Source organism: Nansenia antarctica, assembly GCF_963989245.1.
Source record: "Nansenia antarctica genome assembly, chromosome: 4".
NCBI classification, from domain to species: domain Eukaryota; kingdom Metazoa; phylum Chordata; class Actinopteri; order Argentiniformes; family Microstomatidae; genus Nansenia; species Nansenia antarctica.
In genome coordinates this window covers 7,962,612-7,975,111 of record NC_137689.1, presented here as the reverse complement: position 1 = coordinate 7,975,111, position 12,500 = coordinate 7,962,612, and the positions used below count along the sequence as shown (strand labels likewise).

The window sequence follows — 12,500 nt, the reverse complement described above, 5'->3', positions numbered from 1 at the left end:
GTGTGTGTGTGTGTGTGTGTGTGAGAGAGAGAGAGAGAGAGAGAGAGAGAGAGAGAGAGAGAGAGAGAGAGAGAGAGAGAGAGAGAGAGAGAGAGAGAGAGAGAGAGAGAGAGAGAGAGAGAGAGAGAGAGAGAGAGAGAGAGAGAGAGAGAGAGAGAGAGAGAGAGAGAGAGAGAGAGAGAGAGAGAGAGAGAGAGAGAGACAGAGAGAGAGACAGACAGAGAGAGAGAGAGAGAGAGAATGTGTGTGTGTGAGAGAGAGGGAGAGAGAGAGAGAATGTGTGTGTGAGAGAGAGAGAGAGAGAGGCAGAGAGAGAGACAGAGAGACAGAGAGAGAGGCAGAGAGAGACACAGAGAGAGAGAGAGAGAGAGAGAGAGAGAGGCAGAGAGAGAGAGAGAGAGAGAGAGAGAGAGAGAGAGAGAGAGAGAGAGAGAGAGAGAGAGAGAGAGAGAGAGAGCACGAGAGAGTGTGTGTGTGCAGGGTCGACTTCCTCCCAATCAGGAGTGAAAAGCCTCTCTCTCTCTCTCTCTCTCCGGGGCTGCGTGCGCCCACTCTCCTCCTCTTCTCATCTTCTCCCTCATCCCCTCGGTCTCGGAGCTGGAGCTACTGTACAGCCGCTGTGACACCTTTAGGAATGTCTCCCATCGTGAAAAGCCCAGACTGCACCCCTATGCTGTGCCACTGCAAAGTTGCGTGCTCCAACAACACCTTGTCGTTGATGTTTGGATGCAAGGTAAGGTAGCCTGTTCACTTTAGGGTTAGAGTTAGGGTACTGTTCAGTACGGTAGAATAACCGGACGGAATTTGGAACTTATTTTGAATTTTAGGCAGTTTGAAGGACAGTTTGATTTTTTCTTTTTTTTTCTTATGTGAAATAACTGTTTAGCATTAGAGCTAGCTGTGCTGATGGCAGATGTGCGTTGTGTCAGATGCATAAAGCCGTGTTAAAGTTCACCCCGAGGTTTTAATTTTAATCCAGCTGGATCTCAGGCATACGCAGGACCAGAGTAGCGTCTCCACGTCGTCTTCTGTCGCCTCTCGTTAACGTTAGTGGAAAAGGTCAGAGCTGCTCCTTCTAAATCTCCTCAGAAATCTCAAGTGTTGCTCTTCTCTGGGTTTTTGACGCTCTACTCTCCTCAGCTCTGTGTCGCTCTGTCTCACACGCCCGTGTGGCTCACGTTGAGAAGAAGATTCAGATTCTCTAGAAGGTTCTAGTATCATCACACCTGCAGTTAAAAAAAAAGCAGGAGTGTTTTTGTTTTTCTCTCCACTCATCTATGGTTTGCTGCCTGTGCCGTGTAAAGGAGAACCTAGAGAGGTTTGTGACTAGGTGGTTGCAATTAACACTAGAACAGACAGGTAATTTGACCATGTGATTAAAAACAAATGTATCTTTGCACTCGATCAAATTTCAGGACCCTCCTTTCATGGCTTTTCCTAGGTATGTGCGTTCTACCACCCAGTATCCTTACATTTTCAAAATCACACCAGGATAAGCTAGCATAAAGCTATTTTGCAGTTTTTCTGTGTAGGAGGCAGGCTAATTTAGGAGGCACCCCAACTAGTGGTCGTTGTGTGTAACTAGCAGCTTCCCATTATAAAGACTATGGTCATTTGACCCCCGCGGCGGCTCTTAGGCTATTGTAGGTAAAACAGGTACGGCTGTCCTCGTGGTAAGGATTGATTTGCAATAGTATAAACAGGGATCTCTTTAGAGAACATGCTTAGGGAGTCAGTGTAGATAGATACAGTGTAATTATAACACGCTCTGTCTGCGGCCATTATTTTTCTCCACTTCACATACATTTTCCTATTATTTGGGAAGAAAATACAGAAACAAACTGAAGCGGTCTAATTTGCTGTGCTTGACGTGGAGCGGAGGAGATATCAGGAGCCAGCAGACTGTGTCTGTGGCTACTGTAGCGACCCCTGTTACCGCTGCCTCCCTGTCACGGAGCCATGGGCGTGGAATCACACTGGAGCTAATAATGGGGTTTTGAGAGATTTGTTCATAACAAGGTACCAGCGTACCTACCCAGGCGTTGGTGATCCATGTTCTCACTGTGCGTCAAAGTGTGGAGGAGGAGGAGGAGATGAAGGGGGGGGGAGGAAGGGGGAGGGGGGGGTGTTGGGGGGGGTGGAGAGAAATACAAAGGAGTAAGCTAACTCTCCATTCTCACTTTGGAGGTACCTTTTCAACCTTAATTAACCCCCCCCCGATTCGATCCAAAGTGTCTTCAAAGCCTCACACTCACTGATAATCATACTGCACCTCACAGATCACTATTTATAGCGTTGTAAGTTACACTATTACCACGTTTAATAATGTGGGCTCCGGTTCTGGTAACAACGGATCTAATATTTTACAGTTATGATATTTTAGGACAGATTTATTAGGGGTTACATCTGTTTAGATTTCGGCCATTTCAGGAGAAATCCATGGAGAGAAGATGTATTTCTTCTATAGGGATCTTTCAAAGTAATCCCATGATAGAACCTGAGTTCACACCAAGGCTGGAACAGTATGTAGTAGTGATAATGAAGCGATACTATCCCTGGAGACATGAGGACTGAGAGAATCTCCTCAGGGAGGCATCCCAACCGCTCAACTCATTGAACTGTCCCGTCACCAGGGTATTATTCTGTGGTGTCAGATGTAGATGGAACACATGGGGATTGGGAAATGATTATGGGAAGTGGTTTGGCCTCTTTTTGGGGGGCTGTCGGGTTGTGCTCCACTGGTCCGTCCGTTGATGTAATTGAAATATTTAATTTTAATGATAATAACGTGTAGCTATGCAGTTATCTCTTCCCTCTAACGCAGTAACCCTGACCTACTGTCGAGGGTCTTATCAAACCCAACAATCTTTTTGTTTTTTTGCAACTATTAAATACTATTATTATTTTAAGGCCAGGTCTTTGACAAATCAACTGGCTTGGGAAAATGACGTTGGCATGGTAACCCAGGGTCAAAGGGTTGGTTCGTCCATATAGAACCTCGTCAGTCCTGTAGAGCCCACGAAAGAGCCAAACCTACCATCACCTCACGAGCTGAGACATCAGAACTATCAGAACCACCTCACCTAGCTGAGACATCAGGACCATTAGACCCATCAGAACCAGCAGCCCTGGGAGTGGAAACAGGACATTATCAGGTACCAGGCTGGCACATTACTGAACACTGATCACCCATAAGAATATAATGCTGTCGTTAGGGTCATAGGCGCAAGGCACATTTATTTGTATAGCACATTTCATATAACATTAAAAGTGCTTTACATTAAAAGCATTAAAAGAAATACAGAAAAAGAAGGATAGTAAGAACATGTTTTAATAGAAATAACAATGGCAAGGTCGCAGACAGTAGGGGGTCATCGGTCGACAACAGAAGGGATATGCGAGTCATGCAGGTGCTGTTCTGTCCTGTTTCCCCCTAGCTCAGCACCCCCCCGCCCCCCCCCATCTGGAAGAGCAGTAATCAGGGCCAGTGGAGCGATGAGTAGTGGGTATATAAAGCCACGGGATAAAAAGGGGTCGGTGCACCCAACCGCTAGGAGATTCTGCACAACTCCGCACGGAGCTCAGAAGCTGCCCTCGGCCATGCCACCTCACATTCTCGTCTCGTTTCGCCTCCGACAGCCGAGCCGTAGTGAGCGGTAGTGAGTCCTAGTGAGACGTACAGAGCCGTAGTGAGAGCAGTCGGTACCGGGGAGAAGGACCCTCTCAAACCGCACATGAACAGTGGCACAGCTCATTAGCCAACCCTCGACAACTACTCATGGCACATCCCACAACCTAGCCATGTAGTAAAGAAAAGACTGCTAACTCTAACTGCTATATGTTCAAGACACTGAACCCCAAATTGCTCCCAGTGAACGGGCCAGTGCCTTGCATGGCAGCTTGCCGCCATTGGTGTGTGAATGTGTGTGAATGGGTGAATGAGAGGCTGTTGTACAGCGCTTTGGATAAAGGCAGTGCAGTCCATTTACCATTTACCATTTAATACTGCTAGCTCTAAGACTGCTAACTCTAAGACTACTAACTCTATGACTGGTAACTCTATGACTGGTAACTCTAAGACTACTAACTCTAAGACTACTAACTCTATGACTGGTAACTCTATGACTGGTAACTCTAAGACTGCTAGCTCTAAGACTGCTAACTAAGGATACACTCCACTGTGTTTGAGTGGGGTGTGTGTTTTCACCTCCAGTTGGGCACTGGTCTTTGTTTCTGCCCCATCTCAGCCCTGTGATACTACAGAATCAGAATCAGAAGACTTTTATTGCCATGACATGTAAACATGTTAGGAATTTGGTTTGGTACCATGGAGCACGGTTTACAGCAGGACAGGTGCAAGACAGGACAAGACAGTGCAAACCAACATCAAAGTGCAAGAGTCATAATTAATATAAATATAAAGTGCAGAGATCAAGTGTTCAAGTGTTCATATCCAGACAGTCCAGTGGGGGTGGAGGGAGGGTAGATAGATAGATAGGGGGTCAGGTCAGGGGGGGGGGGGGCGTTTAGGAGCCGGATGGCTGTGGGGAAAAAGCTGTTTGTAAATCGGGCCTTCACAGTATTTAGGGACCGCACCCTCCTGCCTGAGGGGAGCGGGGCGAAGAGACCGTGTCCTGGGTGTGCGGGGTCAGCCATGATCTTCCTGGCCCTCCCCAAAGCCCTACTTTTAAACAGGGCCTCAAGGGGGGGCAAAGGGCAGCCAATCACCCTCTCCGCCGAGCGTATCACCCGCTGCAGCTTGGCCTTGTCCTTGGCTGCTGCAGCGGGGAACCAGATGATGATGGCGGAGGTGACGATGGACTCAATGATGGCCGTGTAGAAGTTCACCAGCGTGGTCTTAGGAAGGTGGAATTTCCTGAGCTGCCTCAGGAAAAACAGTCTCTTCTGGGCCTTTTTTGTGAGGGCGTCGATGTGGGGCCCCCACTTCAAGTCCCGAGAGACTGTCACCCCAAGGAAGCGGCATGACTCCACTGTGGTGACTGGAGTGCCTCCCAGTATGATTGGAGAGGGAGGGGGGTGGGTTCCTCCTGAAGTCCACTATCAGCTCCACTGTCTTAAGAGCATTTAGCTCTAGGTTGTTCTGGGTGCACCAGGAGACCACCAAGTCAATCTCGCTCCTGTAAGCAGATTCATCCCCCCTGGAGTTGAGCCCTACCAGCAGTAGTAGTAGTAGTAGTAGTGACGTCCATCTCAGTGTGTGAGTAGTAGTGACGTCCATCTCAGTGTGTGAGAACCGTGAAATACACTATAAACTGTGTGCACACGTGCATGTGTGGTTCTCTCCAGACACACATGCGCATGCACACCCACCCCGAGCCCTCTTGGCTCTGAGTGCTTTTGCTCTGACGTAACAAGCTCCCTAATACTCCCACCATGGCCATCACGGTGACTCACACACACACACACACACACACACACACACACACACACACACACACACACACACACACACACAGACACACACACTGCTTCTTAGTGGCCAGTGGTTCTATGACTGTCCTGCTCTCCAGAACTCTGCTGGATCGTCTGAGTGGCTGTGGTCCTGTCTGAAAGGCCACCTATTGAATTCCCTCCTAGACTGACGTCCAGTACTGTACACTCAAGTCCCTCGACATCATCGTGAAGGACAATTACCCCCCACCCCACCCTGTCTCTCTCTCTCTTAGATTCTCCACAACAGATGGTACGCAACATTGTTAATCTGACACTGATGTCTTTCAAACAGCGTAATATGTAACATAATTATTCTACGTGGAAGTGCTCTCTCGTGTCGTAGGTCGATGGGCTGCGATGCTGGTTGGCCCTTTGCAAATTATGTCCGTGATCTTTGATCTTACGGTGATAAGTGCTTTGCCTCGACCTGCGTTTGACCTCTTCATACACTGATCCTACCAGATGCTAGATAGAGCCGTATGCCATGGACAGTAGCTAATCCTGAACATATAGCTTATATAGCCAGTCCTTTGGGAAAAAAAACACCTGTCACTACAACCAAGCTAGCTATGTGTACGTGTATCAGCATCGCTAAATATAGATTAGATCTCTACTTGAGTCATTTCCATGAGGGTCAGCGTGAAGCGTGGATCAAATCATTGCATCCCAGTATGTCGGTTAGGACTGTTTAGCTATAGAACACCATTGAACAAAAACAGAATTGGATTCAAACCTTGTCATCATTGTTATCAGTTAGAGGAGGGGTGGAGCCTGTTTGGTCCCATCTGTGCTGTCCCAACCCCCCCCCTGTCTCCCCCACTGTGTCAGACCCAAGCGGTAGTGACACACACACCTGCCCCCTGCTGTAGCCTCCTGACACACACCTGCCCCCTGTACTAGCCTGGTTCATCCATGCTGGCATGGGACCACTGGCCCCCGGCCTCACACATGTGCCTTTCTCTGAGAACCGTGTGTGTGTGTGTGTGTGTGTGTGTGTGTGTGTGTGTGTCTGTCTGTCTGTCTCTGTGTGTGTGTGTCTCTGTGTGTGTCTGTGTGTCTGTGTCTGTGTGTGTCTGTGTGTGTGTGCGTGTGTGTGTCTCTGTGTGTGTATGTGCGTGTGTGCGTGTGTGTGTGTGTGTGTCTCTGTGTGTCTGTGTGCGTGTGCCCAGTGTCCCATCCTCAAACCGACCGATCGATGACACGAGACAAGTGGTTCCTGTGTGATGTCATACGACTGTGTCCTGTGTGATGTCATACGACTGTTTCCTGTGCCAAGCATCCTGCAAGCACACTTAATGACAGCACTGTTGTGTGATTGGCTGATTACCCTGCCTGGAAAGTTACATTCAATGAAGTGAAATTAGCAAATGTTGATTATTCAATGAAACTGTGGCAATATTAGGTAATATCATGTGCATATGTTCACCTGCTCCAGCCTTGTTACCATGGGGACAGGACAGGTAGTGGTGTCTGCCAAGGATCAGATGGTTGTGGTACAGGTTATGAACAGATCTGAGGTCAGAGACCAGCTTTGTGTGTGTGTGTGGCCTCGGTTTTTGTTGGAATGAGCTGGAGAGTGTGTGTGTGTGTGTGTGTGTGTGTGTGTGTGTGTGTGTGTGTGTGTTATGAGTGAAAGAGAGTGTAAAAAAAAACTAAAACAGTGAGACAGAGAATGCAACAGCGAGTGGGAATGAGAGTGGGAGAAAGTGCAACAAATCTGTTTGAGAGTGAAAGTGTTTAGGTAGGCAGTATGGTACAGCACTTCCATGTGGTTGTTGTTTAGGCTGACCTCTTGCATATGGAGGAGAGCTAATGCACTCAATACTGTGAACTGTGTGAACACTTCAGCAAAAACAGCCCTGCTTTTATGAGTGTGGTGGTTTTTGAGGTGTGTGTGTGTGTGTGTGTGTCTGTGTGTGTGTGTGTGTGTGTGTGTAGATGTAGGGGTGTGTGTGCGTGTGTGTGTGTGTGTGTGTGTGTGTGTGTGTGTGTGCACGTGCGCGTGTGCGTGTGCGTGTAGATGTAGGGGTGTGAGTGTGTGTGTGTGTGTGTGTGTGTGTGTGTGTGTGTGTGCGTGTGTAGATGTAGGGGTGTGTGTGTGTGTGTGTGTGTGTGTGTGTGTGCGTGTGCGTGTGCGTGTAGATGTAGGGGTGTGAGTGTGTGTGTGTGTGTGTGTGTGTGTGCGTGTGCGTGTGCGTGTAGATGTAGGGGTGTGTGTGTGTGTGTGTGTGTGTGGGATTATGTCACACATCTTCCAGCTGGTGTGTTTCTGACGTACACATGCTGTGTGTAACAACGTTCTTCTCTGGAGACTGAAGCTCTTGTGTGGATGATGGTTTCTGTGGGAAAAGATGGGAGATGGGTGTGTTCATAGGATAAAGTTGCCTCTACACACTGATCTGAGGCCAGTTTTGCACATTAGGAGGATAAGCTGACCCTAGATCTGTGTCTAGGGGCATCTTTCACCCAGAACCTTTTATTATTATTTTTTCTTTCTTATTTTCCTGTGCTCTGCACTCCGTCTCCCCCTGGTGGTCACGGCTGGAACTGCTCTCTCGTCCACAGAACCGGCCCCCGGCGGTACAGGGGTCCCCCCACCACGGCCAGCCCCTGCCATGCATGAACCCCGCCTTGATGAGCGCTCCCTGGGTGAGAGAGGGGTGTCACCCTGCCCCCCCCAGGCCCCCACCCTCATACCCTCATCCATGCCACGCTGTCAGGCAGGACACTGCCACCCTACGCTGCTCTCATGTCACCTGCCACTGTCCTGCTTAGAGGAGCTCACTGCTGCTTTTCATACCATTCAGCACCATACTATTAGTCATGGGGGTCATTCTGACCCTGCTAACCTACAGGGAGAAATACAGATCAGCTTAGATATCGTTATGGATACACGGTTACTTCCTCTGTTTTGTCCCTCCTGTTCTATGGATGAAGACAGTCATGAATTGTGAGTTTTAGAGTTTAGTTCTATGGATATGGATATATATTATATATTATTTCTAAGTATCAGACTATGCTCATCTGACCCCCGAGGTGATGCTAAGAGAAGGTGAAATAGACATAGCTGTCCTAGTGTTAATCATCTGCTTCAGTCCACCCCATATTTCTTTCTGACATGGGGGGGTTTAGAGTGAGGGGTTGAGGGATGGTTGTTGGGGGAGAACGGGAAGGGGGGTGGAGGGTGGGGGGTGGAGGAGTTCTCCATCATCTTCTCTGGGCTTTACTAACAGTGGACTTCATCATGCATCATTCTCTGCCAACTGTCATATTTCAACTGTCAACTGTCAGCTGTCCTCATACGTAACACCAACCAACGATGCTTCCTCATCCACCTCTCTGTACCACAGCAGACCTGACGCTGTCTATGCTGTGTGCTGCACACCACTGTGTGACACCTGGAGGTTAGACCTCGCCTGCCTCTTACTGGAGTGTGTCAGGCTCGTCCAGTCTCAGTCACTTTCTTCTGTCATGTTTCTGTTCTTGAGCTAAGAGGCTGCTGTGTAACCTGTCATCATGTCACTTCAGTCATAACGCACGCCGCTTCCTCTGTCATAACGTCCATAACTGACATGAGCAGTCATGCATAGACATGACACCTGATGACATATCATATGTCCTGCTTATAACATATCCTTATATCATATCCTTGTTGTCATACATGTGAAATAAAGTGTTACCGACATTTCTCATGTGTAACCCTATTTTAAATATTGCTATGACAATCATATATTTGCCTTTATGGCATTAATGGTCTTCTTAGACAAAATGTACAATGGATATAGTATAAAGTATGTGTAGTATATAGTATTTTGACTACATACTCAGAGGAACAGTCCTATTTGACTTATTCACAAACAGCCTGATCCAGCACTGTCAGTCATCCTGATGGTCTTTTCGATGTGTTCCTCTCCCTTTTTTATCATGGTCCCTTTTTTCCTCCCCTCCTCTCCTTCTTCCTCCTCCTCCTCTCCTCTTCCTCTTCTTTCCTCCTGCCCTCCTCCTCTCCTTCCTCCCTCTTTCCTCCTCATTTTCCTCCTCCTCTCCTTCCTCCTCCTCCCTCCTCCTCCTCCTCTCTCTTTCCTCCTGCCCTCCTCCTCCTCTTCCTCTCTCTTTCTTCCTGCCCTCTTCCTCCTCCTCTTCCTCCCCCTCTTCCTCCTCCTCCCCCTCCTCCTCCTCTTCCTCTTCCTCCTCTTCCTCCTCCTCCTCCTCTTCCTCCTCTCTTTCCTCCTGCCCTCCTTCTCCCTCTTCCTCTTCCTCCTCCTCTCTCTTTCCTCCTGCCCTCCTCCTCCTCCTCTCTCTTTCTTCCTGCCCTCTTCCTCCTCCTCCTCCTCCCCCTCCTCTTCCTCCTCCTCCCCCTCCTCCTCCCCCTCCTCCTCCTCTTCCTCTTCCTCCTCCTTCTCCTTCTCCTCCTCCTCCTCCTCCTCTTCCTCCTCTCTTTCCTCCTGCCCTCCTTCTCCCTCTTCCTCCTCCTCCCCTCCTCTCTTCTTCCTCCTCCTCTTCCTCCTCTCTTTCCTCCTGCCCTTCTTCTCCCTCTTCCTCCTCCTCCTCTCCTCCTCCTCTCCTTCCTCCCCTCCTCTCTTCTTCCTCCTCCCCCTCCTCCCCCTCCTCCTCCTCTTCCTCAGCAGTACCGTTACCAGGATGACGACTCCCCTCCCCAGGAGCATGGCTTCCCTCGGCTGACCAACGAGGTGTGCGCCCCTGAGCTGGTGCACGTGTCGGAGAAGAACCTGTCAGAGATCGAGAACGTGCACGGTTACGTGTCGCACTCCCACATCTCGCCGCTCAAGGTCAGCTGAACCTCCCCCCTCATCATCCCCCCCCCTCATCCCTCTCCATCATCCCTCATCCCCCTCCACCCTGGCAACACGCTGCCAAGCCACACCGTTTCTGTCTTTCTCTCTCTCATTCTTTCTCCTCCTTCTCCCTCTGGTCATATCGCCATCGCTCATTCTATCACTTTTGTTTTCTCTCTTGTCCCCCCCCCCCCTCCTCCTCCTCCCCTCTCTCTCTCTCTCTCTCTCTCTCTCTCTCTCTCTCTCATTCCTCTCAAATGATTTCTTCTCTCACGTCTCTCTTGACTCATTAACAAGCCATTGTGTTTCCTGCCCTGAGTCTCCAGGAAGTCTCTCATAATGAGTAATTACCTCATCCCTCATCCCTGTCAGAAACGCATTGAGCCCGATGCCCATGATCACATCACACTCTGCCAGGCCTGGAACCTATTAGCCTTTGTTCTTTAAAACGGGGATGCATATTACCTGTATCTTTATCTTTTAATGGCTATGCACCGGTAAGCCTCCTCCTATCTCCTAAATAGAGCCTAATATCTTAGAACAACATTTTAATTAAACAACCTAACAAAGGTAAACAATGTACCATAGCCTTTTGTTTTCATTAGAGACAGTATTCACAAAGGGTGTGTGTGTTTCTGATGACACTTCACAGCTTGACTTGTCTTCTCTGTTACTGTTATCAATCAGTGTTCTTGTTGTAATACATCAGATGACCAGTAGGTGGCGTCGACTGCTAAGTTATAAATAAGCGTCAGTGTAACTGCCGTTGATTCGTTTAGCACGTTGGAGACCAAGCTGGAGGGAATGTAGGAACAGAAGGAAACCTCGGGAGTGTTTGGAGTCCTTGTGTATCTAACGTGCACATTTAAAACGGCATTCACTTAGTGTTTCACTTGTATTGTTGAGAGTAGAATGTATCATTTCCATACAGTGCCTATAGATAGTCTGTACCCCCTTTTCATAATGTTCCCATTCTGTTGCCCCAGAACCTGTAAACATGGTTTATTTCTCACAAAATGTAGAATCATAATATCCTACAACACTATTGTATAATGTAAAACACCTTGAGAAATACGTCGCCTTTCACCTGTTTGTTCTCCTTTTGTCGTCCCTGAGGCTGGAATCCAAATTGTTTCATTTCAAATCCAAACGTATAGTATCGAGCCAAGATAAGAAGACATACTTCCCTGTCCCATCACTAAAACAGAGTCCTGTACCTCCCTGTCCCATCACTAACACAGAATCCTCTACCTCCTGTAAGAGACGTCACTAACACAGAGTCCTCCACCTCCTGTAAGAGACATCACTAACACAGAGTCCTCTACCTCCTGTAAGAGACATCACTAACACAGAGACCTCCACCTCCTGTAAGATACATCACTAACACAGAGTCCTCCACCTCCTGTAAGAGACGTCACTAACCCAGAGTCCTCTACCTCCTGTAAGAGACGTCACTAACACAGAGTCCTCCACCTCCTGTAAGAGACGTCACTAACACAGAGTCCTCCACCTCCTGTAAGAGACATCACTAACACAGAGACCTCTACCTCCTGTAAGAGACGTCACTAACACAGAGACCTCTACCTCCCTGTAAGAGACGTCACTAACACAGAGTCCTCCACCTCCTGTAAGAGACATCACTAACACAGAGACCTCTACCTCCTGTAAGAGACGTCACTAACACAGAGACCTCTACCTCCCTGTAAGAGACGTCACTAACACAGAGACCTCCACCTCCTGTAAGAGACATCACTAACACAGAGTCCTCCACCTCCTGTAAGAGACGTCACTAACCCAGAGTCCTCTACCTCCCTGTAAGAGACGTCACTAACACAGAGTCCTCCACCTCCTGTAAGAGACGTCACTAACACAGAGACCTCCACCTCCTGTAAGAGACATCACTAACACAGCGTCCTCTACCTCCCTGTAAGAGACGTCACTAACACAGAGACCTCCACCTCCTGTAAGAGACGTCACTAACACAGAGTCCTCCACCTCCTGTAAGAGACATCACTAACACAGAGTCCTCCACCTCCTGTAAGAGACGTCACTAACACAGAGACCTCCACCTCCTGTAAGAGACATCACTAACACAGCGTCCTCTACCTCCCTGTAAGAGACGTCACTAACACAGAGACCTCTACCTCCTGTAAGAGACGTCACTAACACAGAGTCCTCCACCTCCTGTAAGAGACGTCACTAACACAGCGTCCTCTACCTCCCTGTAAGAGACGTCACTAACACAGAGTC

The 12,500-nt window shown here is 48.6% G+C and overlaps 1 protein-coding gene across 3 annotated transcripts in view; it reads left to right on the top strand.

The window, feature by feature from the left end:
- Positions 1–12,500, top strand: part of dlg2 (discs, large homolog 2) — a gene marked incomplete at both ends in the record, with an annotated part of 166,343 nt that overhangs the window by 22,605 nt on the left and 131,238 nt on the right. For 2 of the 3 annotated variants that reach the window (XM_080530366.1, XM_080530364.1), the window contains one exon: positions 10,080–10,244. In XM_080530366.1, the coding sequence (XP_080386492.1) occupies positions 10,080–10,244 (165 nt within the window). Of the gene's footprint in view, positions 1–634; positions 734–10,079; positions 10,245–12,500 lie in introns of those variants that run through there. The other variant, XM_080530365.1, reaches the window with a different exon arrangement.